Source organism: Amia ocellicauda, chromosome 16 (genome assembly GCF_036373705.1).
Source record: "Amia ocellicauda isolate fAmiCal2 chromosome 16, fAmiCal2.hap1, whole genome shotgun sequence".
NCBI lineage: Eukaryota > Metazoa > Chordata > Actinopteri > Amiiformes > Amiidae > Amia > Amia ocellicauda.
In genome coordinates, this window is record NC_089865.1 from 18,206,970 (window position 1) to 18,226,539 (window position 19,570).

General features: G+C 35.5%; 1 protein-coding gene across 3 annotated transcripts in view; it reads left to right on the forward strand.

The window, feature by feature from the left end:
• igf2bp2a (insulin-like growth factor 2 mRNA binding protein 2a) overlaps window positions 1–19,570 on the forward strand; it is a 76,051-nt gene that overhangs the window by 534 nt on the left and 55,947 nt on the right. For all 3 annotated transcript variants that reach the window (XM_066687598.1, XM_066687599.1, XM_066687600.1), the window contains exon 2: window positions 1,065–1,125. In XM_066687598.1, the coding sequence (XP_066543695.1) occupies window positions 1,065–1,125 (61 nt within the window). The remainder of the gene's footprint in view (window positions 1–1,064; window positions 1,126–19,570) is intronic.

The window sequence follows — 19,570 nt, forward strand, 5'->3', positions numbered from 1 at the left end:
GTGTGTTACATCAGAGTTCAGATAGTCTTCAAAATGGGACAAATTGAAGAGCAGTCAGTGCCTTCCGACTTAAAAAGCACACACACAAAAAAGAAAGAAAGACGTGCCACAGCCTCACATAATACCACACAAAAACGCACAGATGTGAAAAGTCAGTTTGGTCGTTTCAAGGGCGCAACTTAGCCATCACCCATAGAAAGGCACGGGATGGTCTGATGCTCGGGGAGGCATCGTTATTTTTCAGTTATTTTTTGTCTGGATTTTATTGAAAAGACCCGAGGAGAGGAACCACAAAGAAGGCGCCACATCCATGTTCCTGTGATGCCTGGCTATGTTTTTACGAGGTGTCCTGTGGGTGGGTGAGGGGGGTCCGGAGGAAAGTGCTAATAAACAGGTAGCTGGGGGGACGAGGTGAGCCTCGACTCCGAGCTGCGCCAGGCCACTTCTGCACAACCGCACCGAAAAGGGAAAAAGACACTGCAAGCCCTCGCAACGCAGCCTAATGAAGCCCCCGTTATCAACAGGCAGGAGAAAACAAGCCTGTGGGATAAAGAAGAGCCGACAGTGCCGGGGAGGCTCACCTAAGAGATGCCTTATTATTTTGTTTCTTCCAAAAAAAAAAAAAAAAAAAAAAAAAATAACATACAAAAAAAAAACTATCCCTATAGCTAAGTGGGAGGTGGGAGTGGAAAGCATGGCTGCCTGTCCTTCATTGTGAGTTTTTAAATATGAGCTCATCAGCCCCTTTTGGCGCCGCTTTTCTTTCAATTTAATGCACATTTAGGCTTACATATATATATATATATATATATCCACCCGCAAGTGTACATAGTGTGCGAAGACCACGCGTATTTGAAAATAGGACCCCCCCCTCCAAAAAAAATAAATAAAAGTTGCTCAGATTTGCTGTTAATAAGTTAGTGGGTCCTTTCAGGGAGATGCGAAACACTGTCAATTTCACCTGAAACCCAATCTGGCATAATACGTGTATATATGCCCCCCATAGTGGGTATTTAATTGAGCTCTTTACATTGTTTGATATGTTTTTATTTTGTTCCCCACAGGCAAAGTTGAATTACACGGGAAGGTGATTGAGGTAGACTACTCTGTTCCCAAAAAACTAAGGTAACACTATATAGGGTTTATATTTTTCCTGTTTGTTGTAAAAAGTGTACACTAGCACAGAGGTCTCCAAATATGTAAAGATGCGATGTATAGTAAGGACCACATGTTTGTGTTGTTTTGTGAAATAATACTTTCATTATGCAACTGAGATTGTGTTGACAAACATCGGGAGCTTCTGCAGCTCTCTATAACCGATCATGTTTGGGAATCAATCGCTATTTTATTGCTTTTGATTAATTCCAATCGAACATTTGCTATTTGTCCTCAAAAGCCGACTGTTAATGAAAGCAATCGTTAAAAGAAACGGTAGCAAAACAGCCCATTGAAATACTTCCTGTTGTAACACAGAAAATTGTTTCTAGAAGTGATTGTTAACCTTGTCTTTGTAGCAAATCTGTGATACAAAGTTTCACACGGCGTGCCACTGTTTGTGCATGTGGGTCTATTTAGATATCAGTGTGTATTTATTAATTGATCTGAGGAAAATTCACCAGATGTCATTTTAGAAACAGAGAATGGAGAGTGAACAACAAGGCAGTTTGCTGACGTTGAAGTAATTATACCCTCGGCGAGAATTATTCGATTTTTTTATATGCATATCTATTAAGGCTGTTTTATTCACTGAAACAACATGGTCCTTTTTTACTCAGTTGAGTGTGTTATTGACTAGTTTGCACCTATTTGAAAAAAAGAAATACCAGTTAAGTTGGACGTGAAATTGTTCCAGAATTTTCCTACATCCATTTGTTGTGCAGATAAGGCATCATCTACCTATCTGCCTGCATTTTGTGTCTGCCTGCTTGTCTGTATTAATTAATTTGGTCACAACTGGTAGGTAAAGCTTTCTATACTGTACTGCGCTACCTTGCAGGTATGTTGAAGAGTTAAATGTTTATGTGTAGATCCAGGATTGGACATTGTCTGAGGTGTAGCTCTGTGTCAGAAGACATTGGGTGCAATACAATTAGAAACTGGTTATATTATATTATGCATTTTTAAATTTAAATAAAATGTTCAGACTATTGTATTGTAACTGTAATCAGTGCTCAAATCTATTTCATGTGACTGGTCTCCCTCTTCCAGGATGTATGTGATTCTGCTTTTTGAGGCGACAACAATGTTTTTATATATGTGAGGTATAGAAAGTCAATGAAAAGCTTTTTTTTTATTACATTTACCAGATCATCTTTCTATAGTCTCTGTCACTGGTTCTTTACTAAGTTTCTTAGATGTTTATGAAAGGCACACACATTGTGTCTGTTGTGTATTTGTTCAGCATGGTCTGTAGTAAGAGTGAAGCATAGAAAAAACCCAGAATGGCGCACTGTGAGAGGTTAATGCCATGCATGACCCCTCTGTGGATATGTAGGGCACGTATGCACTGCATGGGATTTCATTCTGTGTATTTTTAAAATGATTGTGATTCCTGCTCAGGCACGATTGTTTCTATAAGATTAAACAGCAAAATTCATAATGTCCCTGCCCTAACAAAACAATTTAGGGGTTGATATATTCAGGCCTATGAAACTGAACTGAGCAGATCTTTAAAATGGGTTAGCAAAGTATGACTACTGAGCCTAGGGTGTATTTTATTATTGTGAAGAGGAGCATTAATGAAACCTAAGGGTGCTGATTTGCACAAATAAAATCGCCTGTTTTGTCTTCCTAAAGAAGGTAGTCCCTATATTCTCCTGCACAATAGACCATGTATGTAATGCTTTTTAAGATGGCCAGAGACCAGGTTTACAAGGAAGCTGTAATGGTACAGCCGTCCTAACATGGTGACGACTGTTAGATTACCCATCCAGAGAGTGCTGCATGATCCGGCTGGCAAAGGACCTCATTACCTATTGTGTGTTTACTGTGTAAATATCCTATATAACATCACATTGAACCTCAGGTTAAAATCATTTGGGGCATCGATCAGATTTAGTAGATGAAACCGAAAGCATTTTTCTTTGTTTTGCGTTTGTTTACATACTAAGGAGAAACGTATAGCTCGAATTAAAACAAGCAATATTAATATAATTGAAATACTTGTTAATTAACCAACTAGGACATACACACCACTTAAATCATATCATGAGTTCAACTTTACATGTAAAATAATATTGACGAGCATACCAGGGGATGGATGGATAATAATAATAATAATAATAATAATAATAATAATAATAATACGTAATGTATTCACAATCATTCACGTGTTGAGAAATGTTTATGTGCGTTCATAGTAATAATATATATATATATATATATATAAACATTTCGGTTCCCTTAAAACGATTATATGGATATAAGCAATTAAAACAAATCTGTTAAAATCATATATATTTAAATCTTTAAGATAACTGTTATGTTATCGAGCAGTTCAAGATATAAACATTTTAACAATGTCAACATGAAAGATACTTACCTTATCTAAATACACTTTAAATGAAATACAATATATCAAATATTTCAGACCTTTTTATGTCATGATTGACGACTGACGTTGTTTCCATCTTTTTAAAGTGCAGTTGTATTTCTCCATCTCGACCTGCTGTTTCTCATTGTAAACGTGTACGAGGGGATTTTAAGAGGTTGTTTTTCTACATAAGCTATTACAAATATCCACTCTACATATTTATTTGGGGTTTGTTGTTAAAAACTTAAAGCCCAAGCTTCAAAATAAATAATTTAATTATGGCATACGGAAATTCAAAACATTTTGTTTTTTAATGCCAATTCTCGCGGAAATGTGGAAATGCACTGAATTCAATTAAATTACAAACCCTAGACAGAAAAAGCTGTATGTATTTAAAAAAACCGTTTTATTCGCATATTTAATTTAATTTTGTACTGAATTAATTTGTTGATGCTTACAGCAACTGATACACATCTACTTTAAGCTATACATTGCTTTTGTATAGTTATTTAAATGTTTTTAAAAGTTACTTCAACAACAATACTACTACTACACTACTACTATTTCATTATAGGTGTGCAACGTATTTTTTATCAAACACGTGTTTGATTGTATTTGATAGAGAATATTAGACCATTCACATGATCTTCTAGCCTCTCAGTAAATGGCTTAAAATGCCACAACAATTGCTAACATGATAATTTATATGTACCTGGACAAAGGGTGTTTTATAATAATTAAAAAATGTGTATAAGGTATATTCATATTCAGTTGTTTCACCAAGGTCCATATCACAGGATCCATGATCTGGATTTATATATAAGAAAATGTGTAAATGCTGTCTATTTAAGAACCAGCACCCACAGAATGGGCTGATGATTAACACACTCCTTCATGGATCATGGTTATCCTATGAAAGTTCTTTTAAAAGATATTTCCGAAATCTCCTCTTAATTATTAACTTACTCATTAACTTTGAAATTGAAAGTTACAAAGGCTGTACAAGTATGCCTCATACTAGTGTAACACATATCTTAACCTGTTACCTTTATTAAGTAACCAGTTGAGATTAATACTAAATAAAATGTTCCAGTGTAGACATGGCGAAAGAGTCAATCTTTGTAATGTCTGATTATCGGAAGCTAGTTTATCAATAGGTGTACACAATGTATCAGTGGAGGCAAGGTTAGGTCTGATACACTGCTTCCTTCGCCCTCTGACACATCCAAAATCAACACATTCATTTCATTTCAGAGACTGTCCTACTGAAATTGGATACATTTTAAAATAAATACAGTATTTCTCACTGCATATATATTTATGAGATTTCAATTGTTGCCATTGAACCAGGTGTGATACATCCTTATTGAATCATTGATGAGGGCTGACAACTGATCTAAAAATGAAACAATTTTATTTGCATTGCTGGGGCTGTCAAATATTCAAGTGATTATTTCATATATATTTCAAATAACCGCATAACCCTCATTTTCAGCGTATCAACACTAAGACACCCACCACCCCAATGATTATTACAATTACATTTGTGACTCTGCTCTTTTAAAACAAATCTAGCTTTTCTATATTTCAGGTTAATCTGAAATATGAGGTAAACAATTAATGCTTTAAAAGAAATGTAATTATGTAGAGAGGGAAACAAAATATGAATTCAGACTCTATACTACACTAGGATAAAAAATCAAAAACAAATTTTTACCTTTGTGTGTATATTGTATTATTGGTGAACACTGAAACTCAAAAATGTATTCATATTGATTTTCTCAGCCACTAGGATGTATTCCCAGCAAAACATGAACAAGTATTACTAAAGTTTAAAATATGTATTAGAATGAATTGTAATGTAAGAAGACTCACAAAGTCTGACTACACCTAACCATTAAAATTAGTTGATTAGCTCCTTCATTAAGCCTTTATTATTCAATTAATTGTATGTGTACTTTCAGTTGTCAGTGCAGGTTTATCTATATACAGGTATATAAAACGGGATCATTCCAATATTCAAATGAAATGTGAATTTTTGGAGTTCATTTTCATCAGTGGAACGTTTAAAGGATTTGCAAGAGAAAAACATAACAAGTTGGATAATAAATAATTAGAAAATTATCTATCCAATCCCAAATACTACTCTCACCTCATTGTTCTGAGAAACAAAGAAATGCAGACTGTTTAAAACACCTTTTGTGTATTTAAAATGTTGACACAGCCTTTTTTGGACTTGTTTAGTATCTAATTCATTTAGAATTGTATTTGATGTTTATTCAAAAAACAGTCCTAATGAGATTCTATAGGGAGGGGGCTTGAGAAGTATCTCTTATTGCTCTCCCCCAGTATATGAAATGCAGGTTATAGTTCAGTCTTTAGAGGGGCCTTGAGTCAAAATGGGCTCCCATCTCCTCTCCTGTCTTTGTGTGTGAGTCTATAGGATGTGTCTTTCTTCATGGTACAGTGCTATGTACTGTGTGTGTGTGTGTGTGTGTGTGTGTGTGTGTGTGTGTGTGTGTGTGTGTGTGCGTGTGTGTGTGTGTGTGTGTGGAGGGGAGGTGGGGGGTGGGGGTCTGACTCAGCACACAGACTCAAAGACTGAGCATGGAATAAAGTATGCACAAAATAGGAAGGACACCACAATGGAAGAGGTTGTAATTTCTGGCTGACTGAACGTCTCTTTGTCTTGAGAATGTAATGGTGCATTTATTCTGTCCAAAATTGTTCTTTTCGTGTTTAAAATAATCATATGAATGGTCTTATTAATTGAATTGGTTGCTGTGTGTGCATTTGGTTCAACTAGGAGAGGCTTTTGAAAGGAATGGTGAATAACTCCTTTAAATTAACATCAGGGACTGCCTATGCACAATGTTGTGTCAGGATCTTTAATACTTCACTGTAATATTAATTTACTATTTGAATCACAGCACTTCATACTACTGAAAGTTGTAATATTAAATCATGCCGATAATGCATACCATTTAATAATGTGGGGGTGTCTCTCATAAACTGTGAACTGTGTAAAATGCTGCTGAATTCTAGAATATTGTGAAAGTACTTGTTACTTTTTTCAGCTGTTATGTTTTCTCTACTGAGTTTTGTGTTGAGTTTGAATTGCTTTGGCTTAGGATTTTTTTTATCTAAGCTGTAAATGAATGATAATATTGGCTTCAGTACGTTTTTAAAGGGAAAAGCTATGATTGTATTTTTCTATAAATTGCTTGTTTAGAAATATGTTTTTATCTAGTATCTCAAAGCTAGCACACCAGATATGTTTCACAAAATTAATATAATTTAATTGATTTAATTAAAAAAATTGTGATTGCTTAGAAATCTATTAAATGAGTATTTGCTGCCATACGTCAGTATCATTTGTATTTTGAAGTGTTTTGTTATGTATGTATGTGTGTGTGTGTCACGAAACTAGAAGGAAACATTTTAATTGTCTTTCATTTTTGTGTTTTTCTGATTTTTATAATTAGTTTACAACGGAATATTTGAAATCCAGAGTAAGGATTTAATAAATGTTAGCTATGTCAAGTACTTTGATATTAATATGGTTCTTTTAAAAAAATGTTTGTTTATATGACATGTAAGTTATAGTATTCAAATTTAAATAATTTAAATAAATGATTTATGTTTTGTTTCAACTATACATTTTGTTCTTAGTTTGTTCTCTTGTTGTTTAATGAAATTATACTATTTATCTCCTGAATAAATATAATGTATATTTCCCATAAAAAAATATATTCATCATTATAATTTTGTTGTTTCTATTATTCTGAAACATTTTTCTAAGAATGCTTATTAAATTCAATTAGAAACAATAAGTATAATCTAAATACAGTGAAATAATGTTTTAATTAAAAAAAAAACATTAATTCTAGTACTTGTCAGGTGATAATTACTTAATCTTTTAGACTTTTGAAATGATTGGATAATGGGGTGTATCTTAAGTGTTTTAACAGTTAAGATTTTTTTTGTATCCTTAAAATGTGTTCTTTTAGTTCAGGTATTCATCCTTATTTAAAGTTAATTAAATAGTGTTGGAATATTAAAATGTAATCACTTGATATCAATCTACAAAATTAAAGTTTTGAGATTGTGAAGAGAAACTGACTTCAAATAAAAGATGCAATAGATTTAAATATTAATTTTAGCTCTCAACATTCAGGGCTCACTTAAGAACAAAAAAAGTAGTTTCTTTAATTTCTTAAAGTAGTTACATTTCACTGATGAAAGTTTTTAGGAAAATTTAAACTAAGGATTTCGTTTTTTTCATAACTTAATGCTCAACATTTTTAATCAGTATCTTATATCAACTTGATAAAATAGCTTTTGAAGAACTAAATTAAAGATAGGTTAATGTGGACTTGACATCTCATAAATTTGGTGGAGAAGTATTGCTTATTGAGGTTTGAGTTTATATAGCTTGAACAATAAAGGAACATCATAAAGTCTTATATAAGAAAACTTTTTAATTAGCTGATTTAATTGTCCTATTTAAATAGTGCATACCTTGATTATTGATATCAATTTAAACATATAAATAAAACAAAATACTGAATGACAATATTGGTATAATGGTTTAAATTAATGTTTGCATTGAATTCCAACAAAAACTTTCTTGGATGGGAGGTGGGGGCTTGGAAAGTTTATTTTTTATTTTTTCTCTTTTCTTCTTCTTTTTTTTTTTTTACAGAAATTGGTATTCAGTAGTCTTTTTCTCAAAGCAGCTGTAATTAGTATTATAGTGTTCTTAAATGGGCCATTTTGGTTAGATGTTGCTCTGTGATGTATTTGCCTTGTAATTTTCAATAGCTGAGCAAACTCTGTAATCTTCATCGTCTTGCCATTGATCACTAGATTTTGTTTCAGTTATTTTCTCATCTTGAACTATTGCTTTTCAAGTCTTTATTCACATTTTGTGTATGTAAACTAAAAATGAGGAACCAAAACTTGGGAACAAAACATGTATTTAGAATATGACATCAACAAGTACTGATAAAAGAAATTATGATTTATTTATATACATTTGTTGCTGATTATACTCTGGCACATGGATGTGGTGTCTTTAAAGGAACTCTGTGATGTCTTGATAGGACCCAGTATGATTGAGTTACAGCGCTTCCCTCAGCATCACAAATAAATGTGTTTATTGAGCACTTACAAACATAAGCACTGAGTGTTTAAAAGCTTTCTGCAACAGAACAGTCAACAGCTTGACAGTTTATTTTTTTACTGAATTAGAATTATATGTATATGAGAATTGTTATCATCTAAAAAAAAAAAAACTTTAGTTTGAAGTGTAGTTGTTGAAACTTTTTAAATTGAAATTAGCTTGAGGTGAGACCTGCCTCACTTTAAGACTTAAGGGAATGTAAGTTGCACAAATGGTAGAGACAAACGTGACCTCCTCCAATTGTCTAAAGATGGGTTTTAATATTTAAATATCATACTCACAAGTTAAATGCATGCTTTGTGGTACATGAGGACAGTGGATGTGACTACAGCTAGACTTGTTGGAGACGCTGCTTGTAAGCGTTAAGAAACCCCAGCGTGTAGCTCTGTAATCACTGCACTTTCTTGAGCATAGTTTATTATTATGCAAAACAATGTTGAGCACATCCTTATTACAGTTACGTTTCATGAAGAGCCATGAATGAAGGATTTTCGATCTTTTCTTTCGGTGTATAAACCTTTTACGAATATTGTGTTTCTGTTTCGGTTGCTTTGAAACCCAGGACAAAGAGGCTGTACCTTTGCAAGAAGGGTCACAATAGGAGCAGATTCTTGTCATGTAATTCCCAAACTCTGGCTTTGCCATTGTCACAGGAACTAACGCTGAAAAAACGGGATAAACAACATATCTCAAACCTGTGGATTTCCAGATGGTTTCAAGAAGAGGTTTCGGAATCGGAAAGGTTTTTTTAAATAATTATTTACATAATCATTTATTAGAGATTATACCCATTTTATTTGTATTAAAAATGCAAGTAAACATGTATTAAACAATCAACGTTTTACATTCCACAGAAATATAATAGAATTACATTATATTCAAATGTGTTTCCTTACACATAGAAACCAGGTATAGTGTCTGTTTCATCGTTTCATCGAGACTTAACATGATGCAGGAGATAAATAAAAGATACAATTGTACAGATCTGTATTTTATTATTTAGCTTTAAAGCCATTGCTCTTTTTCGTCATTTTGTAGCAATCTTGTAATATCTTCATAATGTAGACATTTATAATGTTTGCGGTAAAAACACTAGTCTTTCCTAGATCCACAAAGTTCTTTCCCTTGAAATTGCATAAAACACTGTGAGAATTGTTTATTGCTGTAGGGTTGATAAAATAGGATCAACAGTAATTGTTTAGTGTTTCTTCCTTGTTTTGATATCATGGCTAAAAACATTTTCCTTCATTTTAAACTTTTGTTATTAATCAAAGGTTGCACAGTTTGATATTCTCTTGTTTTTGTAGACACTACACAGTGCTTGCTGTGGGGTGTACATACACAAGATGTTATGACTGCGTTTGTTGAGAGTTTAAATGCAGGCAGACAGGCTGGAGATGTAGAAATATTCACGCAAAACTGGTAAAATCAGAACAAGTAAAGGAGAGCAGCAGGATAGGGAACACAATGACAGGAACAGTCTTGGGGTAGAGAAAAGGAGGTTTAGTTAAGTGGGTGTGAAAACGTTTGATGCACGGCAACAGTTAGGATGATCAGAAAGCCAGTGATAAGGGTCTTTGGGATAACTGTAATGTTTTGGTGGTGGTGGGGGATAGTAGAAACGCAAAAAGATCCCCCCCCCCTCACCCAGGAGTGTGTTAAATATCAGGTCATGTCTCTATGTCTCGTTTGCCTGTAACCCGACGAACAAATGAACTCGCACAGCGTGGGCTGAACAAGCAGAATTTCTGGCTACTGAGGTGCAAGTGTTTTCCACGCTTATCCCATATCTTAAAGTGCTGTCAACCAAAAAAAAATAAAAAATAGTCTGCATTAGTCTCAGTGTGAAGTGCGTTAAGAAGGAACGATAGCATGAAAATCAGCGTTGTAGTGGAAAAGAAGGGTTAATAAATGAAGCTCATTAATCGGCAGACACTGAAGTTAGAGAATGACCAACTGTGCACTGAAATCAATTTCTGCTGGTTAATATGCTATGAATCTGGAAATGCTGTCCAGTTACGACTTCCTTTCCCCTTTTCAACTCCAGCTCTTCCTTGCTGTGTATCTGTACTTACTGCATTAAAACATAATCTATACTTGCAGATCAAATTAAAACAGTTTAAGAGAGATTCAAGCAAGTTGTTGATCTATCAGTAGAATAAATAATTAATTTGTAAAGACAATCACTGTTTGTAGTCAGAGTCAGATACACTAGTGGTGAATGTGCACATCAACCTTCATGGAACAGTAATTTATATCTATACGCATTAAAATGTTAGGGACTGTTCCATAAATAATTATCCCTGATTTCAGGGGTTATTATGCTTTTAACAGCTTTAACTTTTCTACAGTTTTGGAATGAAAAAAGCATAATTTCAAGGAATATAATTTACAGAAATAAGGATGATGAAAAATATACTCTTACCACACATCTTCATATTGTAATACGAGTAATTAATACAATATAAAGTAGTACAGATAGATTTCTCAGATTCATTAATAAATAATTATTCTTGAATCAAAGTGTTCCCAGCTAATAAAAATGATAAAATTGACCCTTTGTTTTGGCATCAGCGTGAAATTTCCCAGATTTCATGAGTGGTCACTATGCCCCACTGTGTAAAGCTTTTGTTGGGCTAAGCTTTTATCACTGGACATGGAATACATTTACATTCAATGTGGTGTGTGATTTAAACTCTGTGAGCAAGCATTAACTTATCATATTAGCTGGGACAAAAATGTGAAATAAAAATACTTATAAATCACAAATATTTCTTCTGAACCCCTTTTCCTGGATTCCTGGATATTGCATGTTGATATTTTCTAGATGGCTTTCCTGCACTTTGCATCTCACCAGGGTTATTTAAGATTCTATTAGATGTTCTTTGCTGTGCTGTCCTATGTGCTTATGTAGTGTGATACTGAGGCTAATTTCCCATTTCCCACATATATTTGGGAAATCAGCACATTTCACATTTAACTACAAATGTAATGATTGAGGATTTCTTTCTATAATCTCCCCATACCTGCTTATGAGAAGACAAACCTTACAGACAGCACAGCCTTGAAAACGTCTCCTTATGTAATCACAGTGAAATATGAAGTAGATAAAGCATGCTGTTTTCCAATGACTATGAAAGTAAATGCTGGAAAAACAAGTATGATAAACCTCTATTTGCAGATATGTGCAAATATGTATTGTTTGGTTTCAAATTGAATATGAATGAGAAAGCTCTCAAAAAACCCTTTAGGTGTTCTCTTATGAAGTATGATCTGTATGACTGACCTGTTGAAACCTATTTTGTTCAGATTGTAACTTCTGTGTCTTGTGATGTATCTAATGTAAATGGAGGTGATATATCCTGTTCTTCATGGGTCAGATGTTAATGTAGCAATCCAAGATTGTAGGGGTATCTCTGAGTGCTGACTGGCTTCTAGGTTGCGAATTGGAAGATCCAGTTTTCTTTACTAAACTTTCCTAAGAAACAGTGAACATTCATCAAGCTTTCATCTCTGGAAAAAGACAAACATTTTCTTGCAGAATTCCATGTTAAAAATACCTTCTGCAAATGAACCCAAACTGTTATCTGAAAGCTGCAAAGAGGCACCAGAATCTTGTCTTTTAAAGATTTGTTTTGCATGTCACTTTGATGAATTATCACGTTTAAAATAAATTGGGTATGGTTGTGTTTATGAACATGTTTCCATACATAATGTTAACTTAACGGGTAACAAACCAGCCACACTTAACAACAGGAATGTGCATTTAATTGCAAAATGACAGACTTTATTTTTAACTTTATTATGTGATCCCTTGATAAATAAAAAATTGCCAAAACTTAAAAAATATAAAAAGTGGTTTAAATTTAGGCCCAGCTTAATTTGTTTGTGATTTACTGCTATTTATAAACATGTTTATAATTGGTAAGTATGCTAAAGCTTCTTTGTGGGTATTATTATTTTTAGCCTTTGGAAAAAACGATGTATAATTCTGAATAAGAATTCTTACAATAAATATGGTTACATAAACTGAAAAAAGTGTGATGACTGAATGCTGGAAAAACATTGAAATGCATGTAGTTGTAGTTATGCATGTAGTTGTAGTGTTTGCACTGATGTTTTAACATTACCAGTATCTAACTTTAATGAGCTACACTGAGCAAAATTGGAATTATGGTCACCCAACAACCAGTGCTTTGGATGTCTCATGGTAATGTAATTTCATAGCTTTTGAAGTCTGTTTTTAGGCAACGAGAAAATGTGCATGAATATTGTATTATAGAGAACATTTCATGGGCTTTTGTAATTGTATGAATTATGTTAAAGATATGTTTATTATGCTAATTTGCGGTAGCTTAATCGCATCAGTTCCTATTTGCTTATGTTGGGAAAGTAACAGTAAAAGCATAGCTCCTTAAAACTAGCTAATGCTCCTGAGCCGCCCGATTAAATTTACAGTACTGTGGGAACGTCCTAAAGGAGGAAGAATGAATGAAATGAGGAGAATGAATCATTGCTGATTTTTCTCAGATGTATACTGAGCGTCTATGGTTGAGGTTAGAGAGCACATTGAATCTTGTGATGTTCCCTAATGGGAACTGGCTCCTGCACCACTTGCGCAATACCTAAAAAGTGATTTTCATTTCACAACCGTGCCTGCCACGGCTCGGACTGGAAGCTCCATCCCAGCACTACCTACTTTTCAGGTCTAAACGAATCTCACCGTACAAGTCATTGCGTTTTCCTCCTAAACACTGAGTCACACATGACTTGGAGAGAGTAGAAGGAGTGTAGTGTAGCCATTCTCAGGGCAGCTGGACTCCCCAAAACAGTTGCTCTCCCCACAAAAGGGGTCTTTACTGTGCCCAACTCAGATTGTCAATTCACTCGTCCGCATTAAGAGAACAAGTGTGACTTTGCTGCTTTGTCTCCTGCTGGTGTGCTGTGAGGCTACACTGCCCGCCTTGTAGAGCTGGCAGTGTGGAGACTGCGCTGATGAACGGAAGGCAGACTTTTTTTCCTGGCCAAGGAATTTGACAGGGGGGCTCGAAGAATGGGAGGCTTATATTTTCCACCACCAGTCAATCACTATTACAGATTTTCAATCGTCTGATCATTGCAGCTCTCATCTTGTTCAATACAATATGGTTTGCCGCTGAAACACAATTGAAACAATAATATTTTCACTTGTTCTTCATTGGAATTGCGAATGGAATGAAGGATAGGCTAATGCTTCCTGTCTTATGACTCGATTGGTTGTATAAATATAAGATGTGAGTGATGTGGCGACCCGTACAGTGAGGTAAGAGTCTGGATCAAGCCTATGGGACTTACCAGAATTTTCAACAAGAACAACACGGTAGACGAGTCAGCATCTAGTTTGTATATAGATGTTTTATCGTCATAAACAATTTTGTATTTGTCCAAATATGAAATCCAAGTAGTGGCTATAGAAAATGCTTTATTACCTCCTCATAGGATGTTGTTTTCTTCCCCGTTTATCCTGTATAAAGGTGTGCTCTGTTGATGAAGATAAAAATCTGTCTACACACCAAGGCAATTCACTAATACCTGGTTGCCACAAATCCGCTGCTCTCTCCCTCTGCTTCTCTGATCAGGGCTTAAATCGCTTGTATTTGTGGACCGTCCATATTTCGAGACAAAATTATAAAAGCCTGGTTGTTGTCTTCTGAATACCCAGGTAGGAAGCAGCTGTATTAGAGCACATTGTGGCTTAAGTCAGGGATTCCTCGGGTTGCCATGGAAACCCAAAGCAGTCTTCAAAGAGGAAATGTACAGTTTGGAATGAAAGAGCCAGAACACGGCGAGCTTTTTACAGAAGCACAAACAAGCGAGGCAAAAGTGCACAGCTCAGGAAATAAATAAAGAAATAACTCGAGCAAATTGAAATGATGGTTCAAAACTTTTCTTTTTTTCTTTCCCAGCGCTGCAGGATGTGATTTTCAGTGGGAATAATTATTTAAGTAAAGGCAAAAGTACAAAATGATCAAGTGCTGTGCAGAACTTTCAAGTTTTAATGACAAAGTAATTGTATGAAAAAAATGTCTCCTAATTATGATCATTATAATTATGTAATTGCAGAATGGCTTGTAGGCATTCTGATGTTGAATACGCATTTGGAAACACGTGCAATTGAGGTTACAGGGGCTGCATTGGCTTTCCCTTCTAGCCTTCTAGTACTGGACAATGGATGCTGTAGGTACCAGCAAAGAAATCATATTTGTGTTGTAAAGCCACTGCTGACTAAATGGGTATGTTACTGTAACTATGACACAAGCACTGTGTACTTCAGTGAACATATTTTAGCCGTGGGCAAACAGCATTATGTACTGCACTGTGAGCTTCCCCTATGAGCCAGTACTATCCGAATTAAGTGTCACCTACCAGATGGGTTAACAGAGAGCCCATGTGTGCCTTTTCTCAGTCTTGCAGCCCATTCTCCTGAGCAGCTCTGTGCTCTTAGGGTAAAAGGCTGCCGCTGAGTTTGTTCAAATGTTTTTTTTTTTTGTAAATGCTTAAAGATAATTGATTCACCTTCATGCCCGCTTGCTTGTCTGGGAGACAAAGGAAAATAAAGACCTGACAAAAAGCATGGTCTTGCCCCGTACTCTTGCATTTTTGCTTCTGGTTCTGAATTGTTTTGTTTCTCTGTGTCAGCTTCACCGCGACTCTGTACTGGATCTTCAGCTATTGCAAATGGATGCATGGATGGATGTTTTTCAGTTTTAATGTTGTGCAAGTTTAAGGTGCATTGATTTTTGATTTTATGCAGGAAGCAGGATCTACGCTGGCTGAAGGGCAGAGATCTGTCATGTGTTGTTCTGGACTAGGACTAGTTTTTGTCAGTAAAACTACAAGATGACTAGGATAATTCGCTTGGTGCGATGGGAGTGTTTGGTTAACTAAGCGCATGAATCTGATACCTTGTGGTTCAAGAACACTGTAACTAATCCCCCAAAAGTATGTGAAATGTATTAAGGAGCGTTAAGGAGACTTTTCAGAAGACTGGCTATTCATATCCAGGCACTTTGTTAAAACTGTGTTATAAAGGGTTTCAGAGTCAGAATATGTGGATTCCTGGAGACATGTTTGTAGCCCGGGTAAAGGAACTACAGGTCAAAGATTCACGTTTGTTCTCCAGATTTGTAGGAAGCCTGATGCTGACTGTAAAAAGAAAGGATTCAAGAGAAACTGAATTCACAAAGGCTTGTCCTTTTTTATACTAAAAAGCATGATTAAATTTGTTCTCAAATATTTCCTGTTCCCTATCAAAACAATTTGAACTATTCAACAACAAACTGGAATTAGCCCAAGGCATGTTGGTAATTTCTTTTGATGCTTTTTATTTTTTCTTACTTTTTCTTCTCCTTCCAGTTCAGTATCTCAAATCTCAATAAGTGAGAATAACTAATAGGTTTGGATAACACTAATTAGCTCTCCCTATACACTGTGTAGTTGTCAGAGGGAACAGGGAAATTCTCCTAATTTATTTTTAAAAGAAGGAGATAATAATCCTCATGACCAAGAATCTGAGGAGAAGGAGATGACCGAGTAATGGGCTGGGCAAGAAGAAACAGCAGGAGAGCACAGATTACTTCACTGCTTAAGTTTTTCATGAAACATGACATATCTTTAAAAGATGACCAGTATACATATATTGTTTCATTCTAGTGAGTGAAGCACTAGGGACTTCAAGAGAGAGAGGGTAACTTGAACACAAACCACCAAAAAATCACAAAGGCAGTTCAAAGCTATGTTGGATAATGGATTTTGATCTCCAGTTCTATTCCAGCCCAGAACCCCATCTTGATTAGCAAAGCCTCATTTGTTCCTCTTCTTTGCTTCTTTCTTTTGTCCACCCTTGCATGTGTGAAGATAATATATGCCTTTATTGATGGAATTATTTAGTTAAAATTACAATTAAATGCAGGCCCAGTCTTCTTACTGACTGCCACTCTGTGTTGGAGTGCGTGCTCTATGCTAGCTTCTATACCATTTTCTACAGATTCGGCACTGTTTCACTAGAAGGACTCAGAAACCTTGCTGCTGATGTTCATGTGGCTTTGCTGGAAACAGTTTGGAATCGGAGCCCTTCGGAACAGATGAATTTAATGGATTAAAAAGAGGGTCAGGCCCTCTATAAACCAGCAGCTGTCATGTTTCTTGTGACTTGTTTCTTCAGGTCCCCCTCTTCCCTCCCACTTTAGAGTATTTGGGAATGTCATCTACATGCTGTGAAGGAAGCGCAAAAGAACATTGTGTTTCCCCAGCGAATGCTGTGGTCTGGGTTGCTAGCGTTTGGCCATGGAATATCTTTGCTATATTTAAAAACATAGTGGCGTTTTGGATCACATATCCCCATATCCATGGGTGGAAACCTAAATAAGTAATATACACCAGTTGTATTGAGATATTGAGTAATATTCAAAGATAAACTGAAACAGGACAGGGTTTGTGTAATGCAATAACAGTGGTGGTGGTGGCTGTGGTGAGTGTGTGCCTTCAATGGTGATTTCTCAATAGTCACTACTTCTCAAATCAGCTGCTTTAACCTTACTTTAACACCATAATCACTAAAGGGAATGACAACAATAACCAAATAAAATAAAAGGACAATTATATAGGGCCTTTAATGGAAGCCAATCTGGGTTTGCAATCTGAAAAGCATAGCAGAAAGTGTGAAAGTGTTATAATTTTTGTTTCACAAATGAACATCCAAAATAGCGTGGAAAGAGGAGGAAATATTAAAGGCACCGTAGAGAAAAAAAAATAGGCCATTGAGAGCCGTCAGAGAAGCAGTATGTATCATGAATGAATATGAACAGAATGAAAGCGCAGTTTAACTTTAAATCCCATCCTGCCATCTGTTCACCATCTTGTTTGCCGAGTTCAGTTACTGTAGGATTGCATGCACTCACACCTACAGTTAAAGACTCACCAAGCACACATTTCCCAAAGTATCCACTTGCCTTTCCCCACCCCATTGTTTGGCTTCTGATTTAATATTGGAAAGAAGAAGAAATTAATCTCAGGGAGTGTGTCTTGTGGAATGTACTTTACTTTTTTTTTCTTTTTTAATTTTCTTACCAGGATCTGTCCCACAAAGAGTAAACCTAGCTACTCCCTTCCAGAAACAATACAAACCATAAATACTTTCCAGAAAATGGTAATGGCTCCACCCTGAAGTCAAATTCATTGGGCAGGTGGGGCAAGTGGAGTGAGCTGTGAATGTGTGATATAGGTGTGTAGTTAAAACTGTATTGCATTATAATGTAAGATGTTCACTTAGAAAGAGTTACTTGCACCCGAGAGGGGCTGCCAGCCTCAGATGGGTCTCAGGGTGACACCCAGGTTTGCTTTTGCTTTATTTCCTAGCTATGTCTGACCTCTAGTAAGTTTAATTATTAAGCAATTCAAATCCATCATTGTTGTGTAGACAGATTAACTGGAAAAGGAGGCCTGAATGTAAACCACCTCCCTTAAGCGTACCTGAAAGACAGAGCTCTCGAAAGGCAGCGTCACAGGAAAACCACACACATTTGTTCATTGACAACAGAGGACTTAATAATTTAATGGCAATATTTTTCAAAAGGAAGTTGGTTCACAAAATGTAATCTCATTATATGAAAATGAATGACTGCTGCATTTCCCTTTCTGTTTCTCATGGGTACAATACCTTTTCGAGCCCTTTTCCATCAATAGATTTTTCATTTTTTTCTTATTTTACCAGGCCTTTACATTTGTCAGGCTTTAGACCTGGCAGAAAAATGACAAAGTGTGTACCATCTGTAGTTGTCTTGAAATTCATTTAAGCGGCAGTTTAACAATTGTAATTACTGTCATTATCGTGGTGACAGGGTTTTCTTTCGTTCTTTTTTATTATTAATATTATCATTGTTGTTGTTGATTTAAGTGAAAGCCGAAAAAAAAACTAAACACTTAAGTGGATCTGACATTCTTTGTCAGATGTTTCTTGAATGGCATTCCAGACGCCACATAAAAATAAAAATAAACTGCTTTTCAAATTAGTTCAGATTTAACTGCGAAAAAATATTTAGCGTAACTGGATAGGAGGAGAAGATACATGTAGTGCTCAGTGCTTACACATTTGTGAAGAACATGCTACTCCTGCTAATGGTTGAAGGCAACCCTCAGAGAGACGCATGCATTTGCTCTTCTGTTTGTTGCAGTGGGAGTTTATTTAAAAGGCCATTGAGACATATTTCACACTTATTTTACCTCTGAATTGCGTCTTGCTTTAATACTCAGCAGCCTCTGAAAGCCAAATAGCTTATCAGTTATGTGCTTTAAACTGCATTTTCATTTATTCACGTCTCCACATGTTCTGTATATGTTGTACATACACTTTAGTACATTTACGAGGAAAGTTCTTGTGCTTGAAGTCATGGTTATAGTTTTTCTAGTGTCCTGCATCTTTTCTGCTGCTTTAGCGGTGGTTCAAGCTGTTTTGCTGTTCTGTAAATTGGTCCACAGTGTGTTTTTCCTTGTATGAATACTCCCCACATTAATTGTTCATTGTAGGCCAAGAGTGACAATGCTGGACAGGATCTCAGCAGCCTCTTTCACACAGTCTCACACTGACAGTGTCTCTTTGTAACCAAGACGCTGACAAAATGGCTTTGCCAGTTGTCTTCTTTGTAAATATCGGTCAATGAGTACATTCAATAAATATCATTCTGATAAATATTTAGCCTCTTCAGCATGTTCTGACAAAGCTGTTAAATTTGGATTCAGAAAAACTCAAAAGCATCTATAAAAAATAAAATACAACATAGATATTGTTAGATATTTCAGCAAAAGAATCCATAATG